Below are 19,796 nucleotides of genomic sequence, written 5' to 3'. Positions count from 1 at the left end.
CAGCTCCGTGAGGAGCCTGCAAGCCCAGCTCCAGCAGCCACACTGGCCATGGCAGCCATGTTGGCCGTGGCAGCCATGTTGGCTGTGGCAGCCATGTTGGCCGTGGCAGCCATGTTGGCCAGGCCTCGCTGGGCCCCACACTGGGCCGTGCTCCCCTTGCAGCAGCTGTGCTGTGTCCCGAGGGAGCCTTAACTCTGCAACGCTCGCTAACTGCCCCCGGCTCAGGCAGTACATGAGTTTCCTGGGGACAGAGCCCGGCAGAAGCGTTCCTCACCCCAGCCCCAAAAACACAGTGGCTGCAGGGTGACCAGGCTGCAGGTTGGCTGCTGCCATTGCAGTGCAGCCAGCAGCCCCACAAGTGGCTGCATGCAGGATCAGTAGCTCTTGTATTTTTCCTTTCTAACAGTTAATCTTGAGGGGAAAAAAAAAAATGAATTTCAACGTCTGGAATATCAAGGAGATGCTCAGCACTCCCACAGCCTCTGGGTAAGTGCCGTGTGTTTTCACACCCGTCACACTGCAGCCCTCAGAGCCTTTAAGTGCAACAGCCTCTCTCAGGAATTGAGATGATGAGGATGTTATAAATTCAAAAAGCTCCTTCCTGATGTGTGATTGGTTAGAGTACCAAACAGCTGGGAGGTCTTGCACTGCTAACATACAGCATTCCTAGAACTGGCAGCATTCTGAGTGTTTAAGAGCATTTACTCAAAAACATTTTAGTGGTCCACTTACTGAATTCGAGATGTATAAGCAGAGGGATTGTGGTGAGCAGCAGGTTATATTACCTGAGTGAATACTCCTGTAAATGTGGTATAATAGAGTGAAATATGGAAAGAGGAACATCTGCTGTGCCTGCCCTATGCCCAGCTTTTTGGTGGCTTTCAGACTGTTCTCTTGGCTTGGCCTAGGATAGGAACAGGCAGGAACTTTGCCTGTATAAGGTTATAAGCTGTACAATAGGGATATAAGCTAGGAGGTGATCCAGCAGGGTCACCTGGAACAGGAGGCACCACCATTTTTTTTGTTATAGCTCCCTACTTTTGGAAATTGTTGGAGAAACTGCCATAATTACATGGTCACTGTACTGCCAAAGCAGGGAATGACTGCAGGAATGACAAGAAATATGTCTAAAATTAATCTGCGGTTAATCATGGTCTGTTGAATTATGGCTAATTAACCTACTCTGTGATTCTGTTTCTGTCTACATTACTCTCAGCCTACTAAGTGCTGTGATAGATTTACCATTGTAGGGAATTTTAAAATCAACACTGGCAGCTCTGCTGAAAGCTATTCTGTGCTTTGAGCAGGAATTTATTCAGGAGTCCTATGGCCTATCTTATGCAACATGTCTAATTAGATAAGTTAAATGCTCCCTTCTTGCCTTGCGTAGAAGATAGATAGAATGAATCACGATTTGCAATATCATTACACGTTATGTAACTCTAAAGTTATTCCATATTCTGCATTTATATACATGGATGATTTCTTTCCCCAGTAGAAGTCAAAGAGCAGCTATAACTCCCCACATCTACAATATATAATGAAATAACAAATATTATTTGTATTGAACATCTAGAGAACAAACGCATAAAATGCCTTTTTTTCCTTTTTCTCTTTTTTAAATGAACAGCAGAGTATCAACCTTTGCATCACTTGGCTTAAAAACAGTTCCAGATTTACCCCTCATTTAACTCTGGAGAAGCTAATTGATTACTTTTGTCCTCTGATCCTCTGGTAGTTAAATAACCACTTACATAACTAACTGTTCAAATTCACAGGTTTAGTCATAGTGTCTCCGATGTGGCCTGATGTTACAATGATGATGGATGATAATGAAAATATAATCGCAGGTTCCTTCCCCATTATAAAAGTACTTGTCGCATAGGTATGAATTAATTGAGTTTTGCACAGATGCAGGGGTCAAAGAGGACCCAATTCAGAGAAAAGTATGTTTATACCTGTCACGATTTAGCCTTCATAAATATGCATTGCATCATTCTATTGTCTTGATTTTTTTTCTCTGCTTTTATTAAAGCCTTGCCTCTTAACTAATCTAATAACACACGATTGAAACACAGATGAGATTTTATCACCTGCTCCTCAGCATTCCACTTTTTTGGCAAATGAGTTGAGAGGGTCAAGTAGGGCATGAAACAATACTGAGAATGAAGCTGAGCTTTTAGAGGAGTTAAAAGGAGAACTCAGAAGGCAAATTAACTTCTTTTAAAGGAAAAAAAAAGTTAGGAGTGTGTGCACAAAACTGAGATATGAGAAAAGCTGTTAACTTCGCTCAGCTCACTTCTCCTGTTACTAGATCCTTTTCTCACTACAGCAGGATATGATACACAGACTGCACAGTGCTGCCTTTCAGAAAGCTTCCAAGATGAAACAAAATCAGCACATAATATTGACAGGTGTGCCTCAGTGTGTTCATTCTTTGCACATTTGAGGAAAAGTGTTACTTCTGAGAGCAGCTGCCGCCAGGTCCATGAGCAATGCAGGACTCCAGTGATGTAATAAGGCCACAACAGAGAAGCCCAATGTTGCCCTGCTCCATTACCTCTTGTGCTTCCTTTCCACCTGAGCCTCAGAACAGACCGGGGGCTTGGGGTCATAATCCATCAAGCACGTGTGTTCTCATCTGCAACTGCTGGCAGCCTGAGAAATAGGATGGGGGAGCCAAAGTCCCCACTTTACCTGTTCTCATATATGAATATTGGCATAGCAGAGATCATACAGACTCATCAGAAAGAAGATTATCTAGTTGGACACTGTAATATCAGGCTGCCAATTATTTGAGAAGGTACGAAGAGGTCATGCTGATAAAGTGACAGCTATGCTGTGGAGAAAGCTAAGAGTCAATTTAAGTGTACCAACAAACAACACGATTTTGGGGGATTGAAATGCCAGACACAATTAGGGAATGTGTCGCATTAAAGCTGCGCTGCTGCCTGCCCGGCCAGAAGGGCACACAGAGGAAGATCACAGGGCATCTGAGCACAGCGGTCACAAAAGCAGCGATGCCTCAATTAGCCTTCTATCAACTCACAGTGCTGAAACCAGATTTTCAGCACCAGTAAGACCTGCTCAGCGAGAGAACTCCCAGGGAAGAATCGCATCTTGCTTTGGTCCTGGGTTGGGCACAAGGCCCTCGTTTGGAGCATTACTGCATTATTCTTGTTGCACTGCCATAGAAGTGACAGTAATGAACTGGAGTCAGCATCTCTGCGGAGAAATGGGAGCCAAAAATCCACTACAGAGATGTTTAATTTCCAAAAAGACATTTACGTAGAAATAAAGAAGCTTGTTAGAAAGGAATTTAAAGGGGTGGCAGAAAGGGCTGTAGGTTCGCCTGAGGAATAGAGATTATGTAGACCTCGAGCTGAAACACAGAACAAATGCAGAGCAGCCATCAGAGCAGAGTGAGCAGGACCAGTACCAGACTGACAAGGTTAAATAGCATGGTAAAGAAAACAAGAGGGCACCCTTTAAGAAATTAAAGAGCATTAAAAATGTAAAAATGGGAAGCAAAGTATTACAATTTTAAATTGAAGTTACCATAATTTTATTGTTCCACGTGAAAGGCAGTAACTTGCTAAAGGCATAATAACTACTAATAAACCAATTTCAAAAGCCATCAGGAGCAGAAAGCCTGCCAGAGGGTGGGTAAGGCCAATACATGATGAAAATACTGAAGAGAAATATTAAATTAAAAAAAGATGCTGCAACATGAAGTCTACTTGTACCACTTATTCTCCGTGGCGTATTTCTGCTCTGAGAAAAGACTTTCGAGTTTAACAGCCTCATTCAACCTGTTATTCCATTCCATTCCATTCCATACAGCAGAACCACCAATTCCTTATGCTTTAAGAATCCAAGGTCCAAGAATTAGCAGAAAGTGACAGAGATAGACAAGACAATGACTGAGAGAGCGGCTCAAAACAAATCCTGAGCCTTACAGGACTCTGCAGACTGGAAGACGGCTTCAGACCGGGGGACAGAAACTGTCTCCAGAGGTCTAATTCCTAATATGGCCAAGGATCAATGTGTAAGTAAACGTGGCTGTGCCGCAGCAATCTCTGCCTGCTGGCTCCTCGCTCAGGACAAAAGAGCTGACACGGTTTCCAAGGTGAGGAATGTTTGGGTGGTATTGAATCGCGTTGGAATGAATAATGGAGTCGCTCATAGAAAGTAAAAATGACCTTGAAGAATTAAAGCAAGAGCAGAAAAACTTTCAGCCTGATACCTGGAAACTGGAGGCTGCTGTAAGGGATCCTGTTGTGGTTGGGGCCACTGCCAAAATCTCTTTGTAGAAATTCCTTTTAGGATATGAATGCAGAAATGAAACAAATGATTTGCAGCAAGCAGGTCACTGAGTTCCAAAGGATAGAGAACAGAAAAATAATGTTATGCTTTGGCAGTCTCCAACAGAGATGGTAAATGGCTGGGAGCAGAAATAGCAGCTAAACCTCCTTGATTTAAGCTCCTCCAAGCCCCCTGGATGCTGAAGTCCCTCCTCTGCGCCCAAAGCAAACGCTGATCTTTGCTTGTTTGATGAACACTTTGGCAGGCAGCAAAAAGTAACGACAAGAGCAGTACGGCAGAGGTAGAGACAGTTCCTACAGATGCAGTCTAAAGCTATGAGGAAGGGCAGGTGAAAAGCAACTCGCAGCTCTTCAGCTGGATTTGTTGTGATGCAGTCCTAGCCGCTAAATGAGAGGGAGCAGAAGGGGCAGGGAGGTTTTTGGACAGAAAGCAGGAGGAAAGGAACAGTACTGCACTGATACTACTGGAGATTACTACCAGGAGAGAAAGATCTCTTCAGGAAAGCACTGCACTTTAAACATGTCAGGAAGGCATAAGTGAGCTTCACCCACAGAGCTGTGGAAGAGGAGGGACATTGGCTCAGGTTTGGTGTGGATGATGGGACTAAATACAATCCCAGCAGCACCACAAATAAATGTTGGTTTGGAAACTGTAGAAGACTCTGTTTGCTTTTCCAGCTGACTCTTAGCATTTGGTGTTGGACCCAATAACAGAATTGTTTTCACAGACCAATAAGGCCTAGGACAATTTATAAGATTTGGCATGGCGATTCTAGAAACACCTAGAGAACACAAGAAGAGGAGATTTACTGCACGCTACATGTCTCTGTGTGTTGCATCTGACAGCTATTTTGGGGCAAGGCAGAACCTTTAAACGAAAGGCGATATGTTTGTGTGTGGCCATGCTGAAGTATCTGGGTGTGCTAACTGCAACTTGGGAACAAGCAAGAAGGTCCAAAAAGATCCAACTTATCTTGAGGGACAGGGAGGAGGAATTCCCATTGGTGGCAATGAAACTGAGACAGCAGAGGACCAGCTGACTCCCCAGCTATGCAGAGGGCTGCAGATTTTTTAGGTCATGCTCATATTACAGTAAATGTCGGGGTTGCCAATATCACAGGACCTCGCATAAAGTTAGGTGGGAAGAAGAAACCATTCCATGGGTCAACAGAGTATGATTGAGCAATTTTGGAGCTGACAGGAGCTTGTGATGGTGCCTATCTTACACATCTAAATCTCTTCTTCCTTTGAATGCATACAGTAGTGCTTTAGGAGAGCTCCTGGCACAAATGCATGAACAACACAGGAATGGCTCGTTTTAGCAGAAGGCTGAAAGTTCTCTGGATAAAATACTGCATCACCTAAGAGGAACTGCTAACCAGGATTAAATGACTGGGATGTTTTCTTGCTGTTTGCAAGGAAGGGTTTATATTTAGAGCAGATCATGCATCCATGAAGCTCAGGCATCCTGAAGGAAACAGTCAGGTGGCTGTCTGATTTTACCATCACAGAGAGTTCTGGGCCACGTGTGGCCAGGCTGATGCCTTGTCCAGATGGCCTCGTTAGTAAATTCATTGCCAGCAGTGCTAAGCAGGGGAGAAAGAACTCCGCTGCTCAGGGGAGTGCGTGTGCTCCAAGAGGCATCTGTTTCATCTCCCCCCATAGTTTGCAAAAAACGTCATCGTTCCTAAACTGACCACCAAGAGAGCAGACTAAAAACGGAAAAATGAGGCTTCATGGCTGCCAATAGCCTTCTTTGGTCATAGCATCAGCACAGAGTGAGCCTGGGGAGTTACATGGCTCATAAAGCCCTCTGAGCTTCCTCAGAATGTCAGCAGTAGAACTCTTTGTATTGGAATCTTGTAATTCAGACGTTAGGTAATGCAAAGGGACTGAGCAGAGGAGCAGGTTACGGGATGTGACATGCTCCAGTTGTACCAGACACTTTGAAAGGAGATTATGGAACTAAGTGCTTTACTATCAATATATAAAGAGCATAAAAACCCTTCCTCAAACTAAGAAGGAGCTTTTTCGGCTAAAAGATGGATGTTTAGAAAAACAGTGCAGGAGATGTGATACTTACATTGCCAGCCAAAGTCCTGCAGCTCAGAGTACACAGTGAGCTCAAAGCCAAAGGCATTAAGATAATATTGTCACTCACACTGCTATATGGAGGAGGCTGAGCAGACTCCCAGTAAATGCTCTTTCTGTTGTATGTATGATGTTGGGATCCTTCCAAAAGTGGAGATTAACTGAAGACGTCACTGCTAATAAATGCTGGGGTGATGATCTTTTGTTAGAAACAAAATTTAGTCTCCTGTTCTTTTTTTCCTTTGGTTATACAATTTGATATAGAAGGAAAACCCTGCCTAAGAGCCTACATCATTAATTTTGATCTGTAATTCTCAGTTCGTTTATCCTTGTTTTGCCAAGCTTGATCAGAAGAAAGCCTTTGTGATTTATTAGCATTTTGCTTTGAAATAATTCAGTTTGTTTGTCCTTGACCCATTTTAGGAATGCTATATGGTGAGATTTTTGTTCTCGTGGGCAGGCTGGGGTAAGTCTTTGCACAGTGACACAGTTGGAAGGAGTGGAAGAACAGATTTCATCTACTGCTAGGGTGAAACAGCACCAATACATCTTTTGAGTAGCGTCGTTACATTTGCAGTATTTCTAACAGTCAGATCAACGTGTCCAGCCACACACTGCCTGCTTACTTGCTGTTCACACTCACAAGCCTCTCTCCTCCACCTCAGGCCAAACAAGCTCTTTGCCCGCAGCGGCGCGCTGAGCGACTACTCGAGTCTGAGCGACTCCCAGGTGCTCTTTGGCTCCCAGTTCTGCCCAGAGAACGCGCAGTCAGCAGCACCGCTGGAGCTGGGAATGCAGCTGGGCCAGCACAACTCCCAGGACGTGAGTTTTGCGCCCCCCTTCAGCCCTGCCCAGGCACACAGCCGCCATCCCAAATTAGCGGTAATACTGAAATAGGCGCTAACGTTTGCCAAGCCCAGTTACCTTCTGATACTGTAAGAAGAGTAGATATTTACAGCTACCAGGCAGCAGCCCGGCTAGCTAAAAAAAACTATCATTTCTAATCAGTGATCACTATTGAGATAAGCATTATTTGCTTTGATTCTTTTTGATTACCAACATAACGGGAAGTTAGTCTCAAGCTAAAGTCTTTAGACTCCCTAGGTAAGGTAGAATAAGTCATCTGTTCTTTCAACAGTTCTGTGTTATCATGATTAGCTTTCCACAAGAGCAACAGAGGTATTCAGAGGTGTTCAGTTCCACTGACAGAAAGTTACCTTTCAGTACTGTTGTTGCAGCAGATCTCTGAATGCTTGTGGATGAAAAGCTTCTATGCTCAAAATGTTCTTCCTGTAGCACGTGGCTTCTGATGTTACCAGCCTCACTAAAATAACTCCTGCATCACTAGCAGATAGTGCCAGATCCAAATAAAGACACCTGAGAGCAAAGATTAGAAAAAAATAGTCATGCCAGCTCCATAGCCCTAGGCAGCCATTCAATCCCAGATCCTATCCACCGTCCCCTGCACTTTGCTGAAGAGCTTGTCCTTTAACTGCGTAGCTTTTCATCAGACGCAGGAAAGAAAATTCACTCTTCAAGATGAAAGAGCATTGAAACGTGTGAAAAACTGAGCCACAGTCTGATGATGCTAGGCAGCAAAGGCTGTCACCTACAGGAAATTCAATAGGATTTTCTGTAGATTAATGTACAGGGAGCTCCCTGAAATTGTCTTATAGTCTATGTGTTAAACATAAGGAAAAAGTATCAATGCACCTGATGACTGCAATCAACTGAAAGGAGTCAGGATGAGGAAAAAGCCCAAGTCTGGAGAAATTCAGGCTGGGTTTCAGATCCACTGGGAGCCAAACAATGCTAAAACCATTAAGGTTGGAAAAGACCACTTAAGATCATCCAGTCCAACCATCAACCCATTGAGCCCATCTAACAGGACACGCTCAGTGAGCAATAACCTCATGATACTTCAACATCCTCATCCAATGCGTAACATCCAATCGCTGTGAACCATGCCTCTAAAAAGTGCTTGATATGCAAAATGTTTTTTGCTAATTAACATTCTGATTATTTTTGTACCTCAACATTTTTTCTTTTCCTTTGTGCAACAGAGCGAGCCCAGTATTTTTACCAAATACCAAGCAAAACCACAGCTATTCGATGAAGATACAAGAGAGAAAGGGTTGCTTAATTTTGGTGCAGCACAAGGGAAGAGAGTCCTGGAAAACTTTAAAGCAAATAACAACAAAATAAAGGACAAATACGATCGGTATGTACACACTGCAAACTTCCTGTGAAGTCTGTTATCACTCCCTGCAGCTCCTCTTTAAAAGTTAGACATGGCATAGCTGCATATTTCAGGTTTCAGATAATCTCTCATTGCAAAGAGTGGCAGGATAAGAGAATAGGGCTTATTTGCGGTGAGAGTTGTGTAACGCTTCCAGCCATAAGCCACAAGGAACAACAAAACCATAACCTGAATTTACCTTTGTCTTCTTTCTCTAGTCAGCAGGGGTTTGTTGGTTTTTCTCTCCTGTGTTGGTTCTCTGTGAAAGCCCGTGGTTCTAAAAAATTGATAGACTGTATTGGGACTGATCAAAGGGACCCCTGGTGTGACCTTTACCTTTGAGACAGGTGAGGAGAATGCCAAGCACTGTGTGCAGAGGAAGATGTGATGATTGTAACATAAACCTGCACAAATCCCTATAATTTTACTTATATACAGGATTTTTCTGTGTTTTTTTATAGGACATGTAGTTTGATGATGAGCCCTCTGCCAAGCATTAAGAATTAAATGTAGCTGTCAGACCTCTAGGACTTCAGGATTAAGCCAATATTTTCAATCTCAGAAATGAAAGATGGCAACCTTCCCAGTGCACCCATAAATAATTCTTCATTCTGTACATTTTGCAAAGTAACATTCAAAGTGAAACACATCTTTGTTGAAAGCCTTTAATCAGATCAGACTGCACTTCCTCTCCTGCAACAGGCACTACAACAGTACCAGGGATTCTGATACTGCAGAAATGTGATGCTCTGGTGCTTATTGGAAAAGTGGAGGATTTTTGTATTTGTGACCAAATTGTGAAGAGTTAACATACATTTTTAAGTGTTTAGACAGAACTCTTAATTATCCTCTATCTCTTCTTTAAATTAATTATGCTTCTTTCCATATTACAGATGCATTCTCAGATTTGAAGCATGCTTATAGAAGTAACTGTATTATCTCTAAAATATATATATACTTTATAAAGGATATATATATATCTCCTTTATCCATTTGTATCTCCTGCATGTTTGATGATCAAAATGAACTTATTCTTTTCATAAAGCTGAAAAGAATTCCAGCAGCCCTGCCTACTTCTCACTGCTACACTCTACCTGGCCTCCACCTTTCTGATTGCTGTAATTCAGATGACTAAATGATCAATTTAAAATGACCCAAAACTCCAGAGAGGAAATAGGCTAGCACTGTGCTTAGCAACAGTCCGTGCATTTTGGCTTGATAGGTTAATCATGAATATAGCCTGGTTCTCGATGGGCTCACTCCGCTCCAAAGGATGGATAACAGAAACCACAGGCTTCATCTCAGGAGAAAAGGATTTGTGCTGTATGTTCTTCCTTTGATGGTGCTGCAGCTTTTCCCTTTTTCCCCCCACAGCTATTTTTGCCCAAACACAATATGTGTTTGTGTATGTATCTCAGCAGCTGGCACATCACCTCCACCCAGACTGGGTCCTTCTGGACCGACAGCACAGCAGCAGCACCCAGCAGCCAACGTGCAGCTGTGCAAACATGCCTGGAACTTCCATGGGAGGCAGAAATGCTGGGCCAGGATCAGGAGAATCACACACACACACAATATATATATAAATATATATTCATGTGTGTGATGTATGTGTGTGTGTGTGTATATATATATATATACACATACATATATAACTTTTTTTTACTGTGATATTCTCAATTTCTGACCACTTCAGTATCTTACATGTCTGTCTTAAAAGCCAGAAACACAGCAAGTATAAACTGTTCCGTTTTTGTTTTCATTTTAGAGAAGTGTTAAGCACCTTTATTTCCAGCATCAACAACAGGCTTCAAGGGGTAAGTTAATTCAAATTCAGAGCTCAGGAGAAGGAAGAATTAGAAATGCTACTCAACATTCATCTTCTCTCACTTTCTTCACTGATGATATTTGACTTAGCTTACTGTTTGCTGTGAGCACACAAATGCTCAGACCAACAAATGTCAATGCTTTTTACACATAGCACGCTCTTTGTGGCCAAACCTTAGGGTTACAGGCCTTAGGGACTTGTCTCAGAGTCAGCAATGGAATTTCTCGGGGGCTTGGGAGCAAGAACAGGTTGTAATGGCTGTCTGCAAATACAAAGGCTTCTTTCCTTCTGCTTGAAGACAGTGCCTTTCTCTCAGGAACAAGTAATCCAGTGTAGTCTCACAATCTGAAGGTGAAAGTCTCTTCTCCCCCCTACTTTTTATAAATAATTTAACTGCTATCCCTAGTGTTTGTTTTGTTTTTTAAACAGATTAATATCACTATCGTAAAATAATTCAAGACTTCTGCAATCCTTCAGTTGTCTTTTGAGCCATTCCAGGTCTCTTTTGGGGTTGCAACCAATGGATGGACAAACTATTTGAAGTTACCCATTATTCTGCAGCTTTTAAGGCTATGTTTTTGCAAACACATGAAAGACAGCATTTAATTTTCTCACTTACCTTCACTCTTGCAGCTGCAAGCATGCTTGGACAACATTGAAAAAGAGTTCAATTCAAGAAACAAATCAATTTCTGTTCACCTGGAGTCCATTTCCAAGACACGTGAGTCCTTTCTGTGCTTCTGTTAACAGCAGAGGGCACAGTCAAACTACTGAATGTCTCCAAGCTGGGCTGAAATAGGCGACTCATGCCATTCACAGCTGCTCCTCGTAAGGGTGAAGAGCCAAGAAAGGCTTAGTCACAGCATGGGTTTGGTTTTTCCATTCTTGTTATACTTACCTTTTCTCTGCTCTCTTTTGTTAAAGAATTTAGGTGCTGTATGGTCAGACACTATATGTGTATAGATAAAGGCACCTCTGTGCTTTGTGCTCTCACTCATGTTTAGGCTGTATCTGATACACTACTGAAGTACTCACTAAAAATACTGTTGATACTTATTTCGTATGTTTCCACATCCAGGTTTTAAGGATTTCTCAAGTTTTCACGGTAGTTTGCAGTTTTCTATCTCTGGTACTTTTCTTCTTAGGTAAAAAGCAGGTCATGAGGTGCACTTGTACTGTGATGAAAGGATGATCTCCCAGAAGAGCCAATAATGTAAAACTCTTGTGAACAGCAAGCAGCTAGTCACAGCAGTCTTCATTGAGGGGGACTGCTGAAGTTGTTTCTAATTTGACTTGGATCTGAGCTTTTGAGAGTGCAGTGGTTTTTAATTGTGTCATTATTTTCTGTCAGCACTGTGTCAGGACTGTGCTCTGTGCAAGAACGAGGAACCGGCTTCAAAACACGTGCAGAATGTGTGATATACCTCCTGAGTTCAGTGGAAAAGGCCCTCACAAGAGCAGTCGAATCTTATCTGTGCAGCAAAATGTGGCTTCTGAGACACGCAGCTTTGACAGTTGCCCTTTAAATCAACACAGCCCTCTCAAGCAAGAGCAGTGGAGTCTGATGCGTTCTTCACAAGGCTGTGGTAGCACGTGTGTTCCAAATATCAATCTTGTAGCAAGGGCACTCCCTTGCTTGGCAAGTGCTCTTTGTGGGTCCTCAATGCAAGCAAGTATCTGCCTGCTTTGGCCAGCACAGCAAGCTTCCTATTTGCATTTGCCCATCCCTAGTTGCTTCAGTGTCAGCTTGTCCACTCGGAGGCAGGACTTTGCCTAATTTCATACACCTCTAGCACAGAAATTGTTGTCATGGCACTGAAAATTAAATCTATTGTTCATGAGTCCCCCTCGTCCTTCTCTGCCATTTGCTCATCTGCCCTGTTTTTTCTCAGTAACCATTTTAAATAACTGTGCCTTGAATGAAATGAGAAACCTCCCAGAGGTGCCTGCTGCTAGATTTTCAAAGCAATTGAAAAGAGAAATTGGCACTTTCTGTAATGTATCATGCTGCAGAATGTTGAATACATAATGAAAATCATCACTCCACAATGTTGTTCTTTTTATATTTCTGGGAGGTTCATCTGTCACTGGTTAATTGCTGATAAACACTGCCATTTGACTGGTGTCACAGTGATGGATAATTAAGTTCCCACCACATAAATGCCCACACTTGTGCCTTGAAAAGATCCCAGCTGAGGTAATTCCTTCAGAAAGGCCATCTAAAATTCCTAAACTCAGCTGACAAATTCAGAGCCAAGGAAGCACTGAATGGCAGTGGTTGATGATACAGCACCGTGGGATGTGGTGACATGGTGACATGGTAGAGGTGTTAAGCAAATGGTGGCGGAGGATTTGACGTGAGGAGCTGAATGCAGGAGATGATGAGGCTCTCTTCAGAGACACGGGTTGTACAACAGGGCATTCAAACAATGCTGCAAAGTAAAGAAATCACTTGAAATTAAGTCCATTCTCATTAGAAGCGTTTCAGGAGTGTCACAGGCCTCGTTTACAGCAGTGAGCAGCACGGACATTTGGCAGAGTCTGCAAAGCCACAGTGTGAGAAGAAAACAGAAAATATTTTTCAAAATATCCTTGCAAATGCTGTTGTGCTAGCACGCTCCTTGCAGTGAGATAAAAACTGATCTGTTGTGTGCATTTGTTCATATGTGCACACACAGCAAATAGAGCTGCGTCTGGCACCATCAGTGAGATAGCATTTGCCTGAGCAGCTTTCACAGAACAGCTGCTCTGTTCCTTGAACACATCTCAGTGTGCTGTGCACTGGGATGTAAAGAAGGAAGCAGAGCTGTGTTCTCAGTTCTGCCTCGTAGAGTTCCTCTGGTTGACTTGCTGGCTTACCATTTGCTCGCTCTTTCTGGTCTCAACCGCTGTAACTCATTTCTTTTTCTATTTTCCTCATTTTCATTTATATACTCACATTTATATCAAAGCTTTCTTACATATATATATAAATCCTCATATTCACAGCTCAGCCCTCTCTGAACTGCCTTGCTTTTCTGGTATCTGGCAGTTCCAGCTGTGACAGCTCACAGCAGCCCTATCCTCTGCAACACTCCTTAGCATCTTCCCGGCGAGCGCACTGCTGACAGTCTGCCCCTCCTGCCAGCAAAGATGGTGAATGATGGGCAATATTTCCCTTAGAGAGGACGAGCCAGTGCAAATCTCTGACAGAACCCAGCACTGGGCAGCAGGGTGGGCTTACTGGATGAGCTCACCTACCCTCTCCCCTCTGCAGCATTCTCTCTCCTGATGGATTTCACATTCCTTATGTTATTAATGGAAACCAGCAGCATTCAAAGACAATGGTACAGCAAACCCAACCGTAGCAACATTCCAGGTTGGAAAAAGCTGCTTGGCTTGGAGTGAAATACCTGAAGAGAGGCACAAGCCCGTGCATAATCCACTCATTAACCGAGTAAAGATTTTTCCTCTGTGATTGAGTTACTCAATAACCATCCACTGCAGGGTTTATTTGAAGAAGACTTTCTCTGAGGCAGCTGTTCTTGATCATTTTCAAAGCCAAGAGGTTTGACTAGCAGGATCCTTGATCTGATATACCTCAGCCATCTCAACGCCGTTTTTTCTCGGCGTAGATCAACACCCATTTCTGCTGTGTTTAATAATGTTTGACAAGTCTGAACGCTCCTTAGTGCGGAAGGCAGCGAGGGAGGAAAGTGCCCCTCCTCTGTACTGAGGTTTTTCTGCAGAACACTCCCACATGTACAAATGGAGCACGTTCCACAGGCTGCTGGGAGCCTGCCCGCAGCATGCTGTGCTGAGTCAAACGTATGTGCAGATCACAAGCCCCGAGGATGCAGCGCTATTTATAAACCGAGGATCCATGTTGAAGAACAGACAGGGGAAATCAGAAAGCCTTAAAAATAATTCAGAATCAAAAGAAAGCGTATGGGGAAGAGCAGCAAGCCGAGGTAAGCCCTCGTTGTGTACAGCTGGAATGGGATGGAGTGACGTGAGGGGCTTTCCTCGCTCAGTTGCTGCTGCCTTCCTCTCCTCAGTGGGGCTGCAGGCCTGCAGGGGGCCAGCAGCCTCCCAGAAACAGTGCAAGTAGCACTTGGGTCTAACCAGGGAGATGCAGACTCTGAAAGGAGCCGCTGAAACACTTCTTCCATCGTTACAAACCTATTCCACAAGCCGTACCTCGCTGCTCTGTGCCCCAGCATACAGCCTTGTGTCACAGGCTGGCTGCCCATTGCCTCGCCTGCACCCAGGTCCCCTCCTGCCACCACTCTCCAGAGCCTTTATGCACCTCATGGTTTTTCTCAGCTTTTTTCATATGACATGATTTCCAGTGAAAAGCTTTGTTTGAATCTACACAAAGGCCACTGCACTGCCTTTGTCTAACTGCTCACCTCTCTTATCATCGGGTATTGCATTAGTCAGGCACAATCTGCCTTTCATGAAGTCTTGTTCTGTTCTGTTCCATTTTCCTCTGTATCTTTGACTGCTCTTTCCTTTAAGGTCTAGTTAAAACCTTGGGCAGCATGAGAACAAACCCGCCGGCCCATAATTGCTCACATCTCATTCTTTTCTCCCTTCCAAATGTACCTTTTCAAAAGTCTCCGTTTTTTCACGGAACCCAAACGTGTACGATCCCTTCTGCCTTTCTCTCCTTAATAGTTTTTAACTCTGGCCAATTCCATCACGAGTTTGACAGAAGGGCAGAGCCACCAAGATAATTAAGTCCCCGCGACCTTAATGAAAATAGCAGAGCAGGAGAAGTGATGCTGAGAACCATGCAGTGCTGCAGCAGGGGAGCAGCATCCCTGGGGTGAGAGGAGCTGCCCTGAGGAGCTGAGATAAATACACCACGTGCAGGAACCTCTTCAGCAGGGCTCTCAGCTCTGCAGACACCACAGTCAATCAAACATATTGGATCTGCAGGAAAAGAGGATTAATTGACTGCAGAGCTCTTGCAGCCACTTGTTGGAACATTGCTCTACACTGATCTTTCTCTTGGGCACACAGCAGCGTTCCTGAGTTTTGGTTATCCCACCCAGCTGGCTTGGGAACACTTTGTTTTAGGAGGGCCCTGAATCCTGTTTAGGGAGAACCAAAGGCTCTGCCCCAGCCACGCATCCACACCTTCCTATGCTGTTCAAAGGGAAGAGCAGACATGGCTAGAGAGCATCTCTTCCTCTGTTTCATCATTTATGGTTCTAAAGGAAGACTTCAGGTTGGATATTAGGAAGAATTTCTTCCCAGAAAGATGCACTGGCACAGGCTGCACAGGGAGTGGTGAAGTCAGTGTCCCCGGAGGGCTTCAAGGAAAGGGGAGATGTGTTACTTAAGGACATGGTCAGTGGGCAGCGTTGGTGACGGGTGGGCGGTTGCACTGGGTGATCACAGAGGTCTTTTCCAACCTGAATGATTCTATGATTCTGTAAGATTGCTAAGGATCTTCCCCCCTCCACGTAAGCTGTAAACCAGGCACATTGTGGTCCCTCTCCCAGTGCAATCTTTGTTCACCTCAGCCTTCCTTGCGCTGAGCTAACCAAGTGTTCCAGCTTCACGCAGCCTTTCATCTCCAGCTGCCATATTAATAGAGCACAGTAAATGAGATTTGGCCTGCACTCAGCATCTTATAAATTCCAAATGCTCTGCATTAAGCATGTACCCCACTGTCCATTGTTTGGTGCTTGGGGAGAGCTCAGCTGTGGTTGCATAGCACAGTGAAGTATTTCATGCCAGGCCGTGGCGGAAGCAGCGATAGTATTGATAGTGCTTCATTCACATTTACAAATGAAAGACCAAATGTGTCTTTTATTGATTTGCCTGTTTAGTGCAAGATGCTCTTCAAAGTCACAGTGACGTGGTGCTGAAAGCCCTGGAAGATAAAAGCCAAATGGAGCAGGCGCTGCTGGAGATGGAGAGGAGACTGGCGGCTGTAAGTGGGGAAATTAATCTTTTATTCTGAATCTTCATTCCGAATTTCTCCAATTTCTTCAAAATATTAACTGAATATTAAATTGTCTTCAGACAGAGGATTACAAACTAGACTGTTTCTATTGTATTGAATGGGGAAAGCATATTAAAATGCAAATTCTGGACCACGTACTGGCTGATCCTTACCCAGGAGCCCATACACAGTGCTGTCAGCACTGATGGAATCGTGGTCAGAGAGAAGGGAGCCCAACAGTGCCCTGTGGTGGCAGGCGCACGGTGAAGCACTGCTTTCTTGCTCTGTCACATGCCTTTGCTGGAGGAGGCGGTGCAGTGCATGCCCACTTTTGGGTCACAATAAATACATTTTACACAGAGTGATACAAATCGCTAAGATTGGGTCTTAACTTAAAGTGTCTCACTGATGCATGGTACCAAAGTTTCCTCTTTGAATCCTATTACTGTACTTTGTAATACATTGTTTACTGCTTCTGCTCACTGCTCCCCCAGAAAGATGTGGATATTTCGGATGTGAAATCCAGTGTCCTGCAGCTGAAGGAGGGTCTGGAGTCACTGCCAGCTCAGCTCAGCGACCACCACCTGAAGCTATGTGAAGAATTACGCTCCCTGAAGCTCCCCAGTGCCTTAGCTGAGCTGCAGACCTTCATGACCAGTGCCAAAGTCCCCCCCAGGATGGTGGATAACTCCTCCCAGACCTCTCCTGGCACGTGCCAGGACCGTGCCCCACGCCAGCAGAAAGCACACTGGCCGTGCTGCCATGGTACAGGGGGCTGCAGTTCCTTGGGTCTGTCTGCTGCGGGGAAGCAGCACAGAGTCAGCGGGGACGTGACACCTCGGGGTGGCCTCGATGCACCTTCTGAAAGCAAAGTCAGCCCCGTTGCTACAGCTGCGTATGGCGGGGAGGTGGAATCTGCTTTGGTAGCACAGAGCTGCTCTCACCATCCGTGTGCGTGCAGTGCTAACAGCCAGTTGCTGGGGGACGGTCGGAAAAAGCCCATTCCCGTACTGCAGGAGATATCCCCAGTCACTCCTCTGAGGAAGGCAGTCCGCAGAGGTACCAGTGGATTTAAACCCGTGACACCATCACAGCAGAGGCAGCCTCAAGCGTGCCATCTCTTTGTGCAAAGCAGCGTGTCTGGGCAGAGAGATGGGAGCTCGTCCACGGACCAGGAGCTGGAGAACATAGCCATAGGGAACAAGGCAAAGCTGAAGCTGGGAAGGATCCCCTGGAATAAAGTAATGGAGAGGAAGAAAACACACCCCGGCAAGAGAAAAGGGGAGCTCGCCAGGTGTGCTGATGGTGGGCTGAAGCAAGTAAGAGCAAACAGGATTATCGGGTTGGGAAGCACAAGAAAAAATTGCTTTCCCAGATATACAGTTGCTCTCAGTTTAGCAAGCTCTAACCCAATTCCTGCAGCTCCCCATCAACAGAAGCTCAGCAGTGCTCAGCCCAGGCTAACAAAGAGTTTCCTGCCAGTGTCGTGCTCCAATAAAAGCATGCTCCAACTTGCAGACCAAAGAAAGAGAAGTTTGGAAAACAGAAAAAGAGCCATAGCTGCCAGTGTGAGAAGGGATTTCTGGGATTCCTCTCCCCAGGAGAGTCTGTTCTCCCTGTGCAGAACAGGTGAAAAACAGGCGAGCTGCTCCACAGGCTCCACCAACCCGTGTCCTGGCAACGTGCAGGGCACAGAATGTTGCTCCTTAGTTTTTGATAGTGATTATTCAGATTGAGGGGTTTTGTTTTCAGAGCCTCCAGTGCAGACATGGCTGTCTGTGTTGCTGTTTACTCCTCCTGTTCAGTCTCCTACAGCTGATGCTGGGAGCTCCTGTTGGGACTGCTGAGAAGGGCCGAGTGTGAGCACAGCCCCTTGAAAACAGGCAGGGCTCCTGCCGGGCCCCAAGCATGTCACTGCCTGCTCACATCCATCTTCAGGGACAGCTTAGGATCTGAGGCTTGGGAAGCTGCGTGGGTCTGCAGTTTTACCCCCACCAGAAGTGCCCTGGGCTCTGCTTACTGTTGTGTTCATGCAGCAGAGAAGTGCCTGCACTCCGCTGAGACTTTCAGCCCTACGCCTCTAATAACACCTTTGTAGCTGGAGGCTTTCACTCCTCTCTTACTCGTAGTCTCTGTTTTGGTTTGCATGTCTGCAAGTTCTGACTTTTGGCTCTCTAGAAAGTAGGGGTCTTTTTCTGACTGTTTTTGGTAAGGTTAAGATTTGCCCCAAGAGCTGTTTCTGAGCTTTGGTGGATAAGGGCTCGGCTGAGGAAAGCAAAGTCCCAGCAACCCGGTGCATGGACTGCTGTGCTTCTTCTCCCTTGAGGCCGAACTTTGTTTCAGGAAATTCAGGATGTTGTTTAGTTTCTATCACAGTAGCCTCATGTCTCTCTTATGAATAAAGGACGTGTCCATCTTAAACTTTTCAAGGATGGCTTTGGACAGAAGCCCAAAGAAGCAAAGTCTAAATTCAACACCTTCAGTAACTGATGGATATTTCTCATCTTTTAGATGTAGTTCTTTGGCTCAGGGTCATCCCAGCTGTGCAGATGTTGAGTGAGAAGGGACCACCTCACCACCAGCCCGGGATAAATGGCAGCTCGAGCCCTCGGCAACCCCAGGAGCAAACAGAGCAGATCTTGCTGGGTCACCAGCCGTGGATCTGTTTCCACAGCTTCTAATGTTTTTGCCCTTTTGATCTTTGATCTGAGCTGCTGCTGGTGGAAGAAGCGTTTCAATATTGACAGAGCAGTCTGTTGCCACAAGCCCACATGGTGCAGCGCTCTCATCCTGCAGGGGAGGGCTGGGATCGTTTGCCTGGCTTTAATAAACACGTTGTTTCTTTGCAAATGTCTCATTTCTCTGTACTGGTTGGTTTTTTTTTCAGGGGAGGTGATATCCCATTTCAGCAGGTGAACAGACAGCGTGACAGCTGCCTACAGCCCTTCTTCCTTTTTACATTTCCCCTCTGCAGCTGCTCTCCCCAGAGTGCAGCAATTTGCGGTGGGTGAAACCCGCTGCGGGGGGCTGAGGTTCTCACCGCGTTTTGGGGATAGGAGGGCTTGGTGCTCTCCATTGTGCACTGCTGCCAGCCCGGCAGCACACTGCTGAGCTTGGAGGGACCTCTGCTGCGAGCCCCAAGGACGGCACAGCCCCAGGCCTAAGTGCAGCGGGGCCGTGCTGGGGATCCCACGGGCACGGAGGGGTCGTGAGCAGCGTTTCGGGATGCAGAGCAGTGAGCGGTGCTCCCCCCGCGCTGGCCTCCGTGGAGACGTGGGGGTGATGCGCCGGGGTGCGGTGGCACCCAGGTGGCGCGGGGCACAGACACGCACATGCACTGCGGAGATGGCCCTGAGTCACCGGGCAGAGCGGGAG

The 19,796-nt window shown here is 45.4% G+C and overlaps 1 protein-coding gene across 1 annotated transcript; it reads left to right on the top strand.

Annotated features, from left to right (window-relative positions):
* Positions 1–430: 430 nt before the first annotated feature.
* IHO1 (interactor of HORMAD1 1) lies at positions 431–19,247 on the top strand. The gene is made up of 7 exons (XM_042836253.1): positions 431–486; positions 7,082–7,238; positions 8,480–8,637; positions 10,424–10,472; positions 11,117–11,204; positions 16,306–16,409; positions 16,916–19,247. Exons 1-7 carry the CDS (start codon positions 431–433, stop codon positions 18,155–18,157), a joined length of 1,854 nt encoding a protein of 617 aa, XP_042692187.1. The 3' UTR covers positions 18,158–19,247.
* The last annotated feature ends 549 nt before the right edge of the window (positions 19,248–19,796 follow it).

This window comes from Centrocercus urophasianus, unplaced genomic scaffold, assembly GCF_019232065.1.
Source record: "Centrocercus urophasianus isolate 14NV4802_14NV808 unplaced genomic scaffold, USGS_Curo_1.0 seq_581, whole genome shotgun sequence".
NCBI classification, from domain to species: Eukaryota; Metazoa; Chordata; class Aves; order Galliformes; family Phasianidae; genus Centrocercus; species Centrocercus urophasianus.
The sequence above is the reverse complement of the archived record's forward strand: the minus strand, read 5'-3'. Positions and strand labels throughout refer to the sequence as shown.

Excerpts from the sequence above, each read along its gene's own strand:
- IHO1 (XM_042836253.1), top strand. The coding sequence starts at position 431 with ATGAATTTCAACGTCTGGAATATCAAGGAGATGCTCAGCACTCCCACA. Across the intron at positions 7,239-8,479 it reads GCCAGCACAACTCCCAGGAC|AGCGAGCCCAGTATTTTTAC; the intron begins GTGAGTTTTGCG and ends TTTGTGCAACAG. Across the intron at positions 11,205-16,305 it reads GGAGTCCATTTCCAAGACAC|TGCAAGATGCTCTTCAAAGT; the intron begins GTGAGTCCTTTC and ends TTGCCTGTTTAG.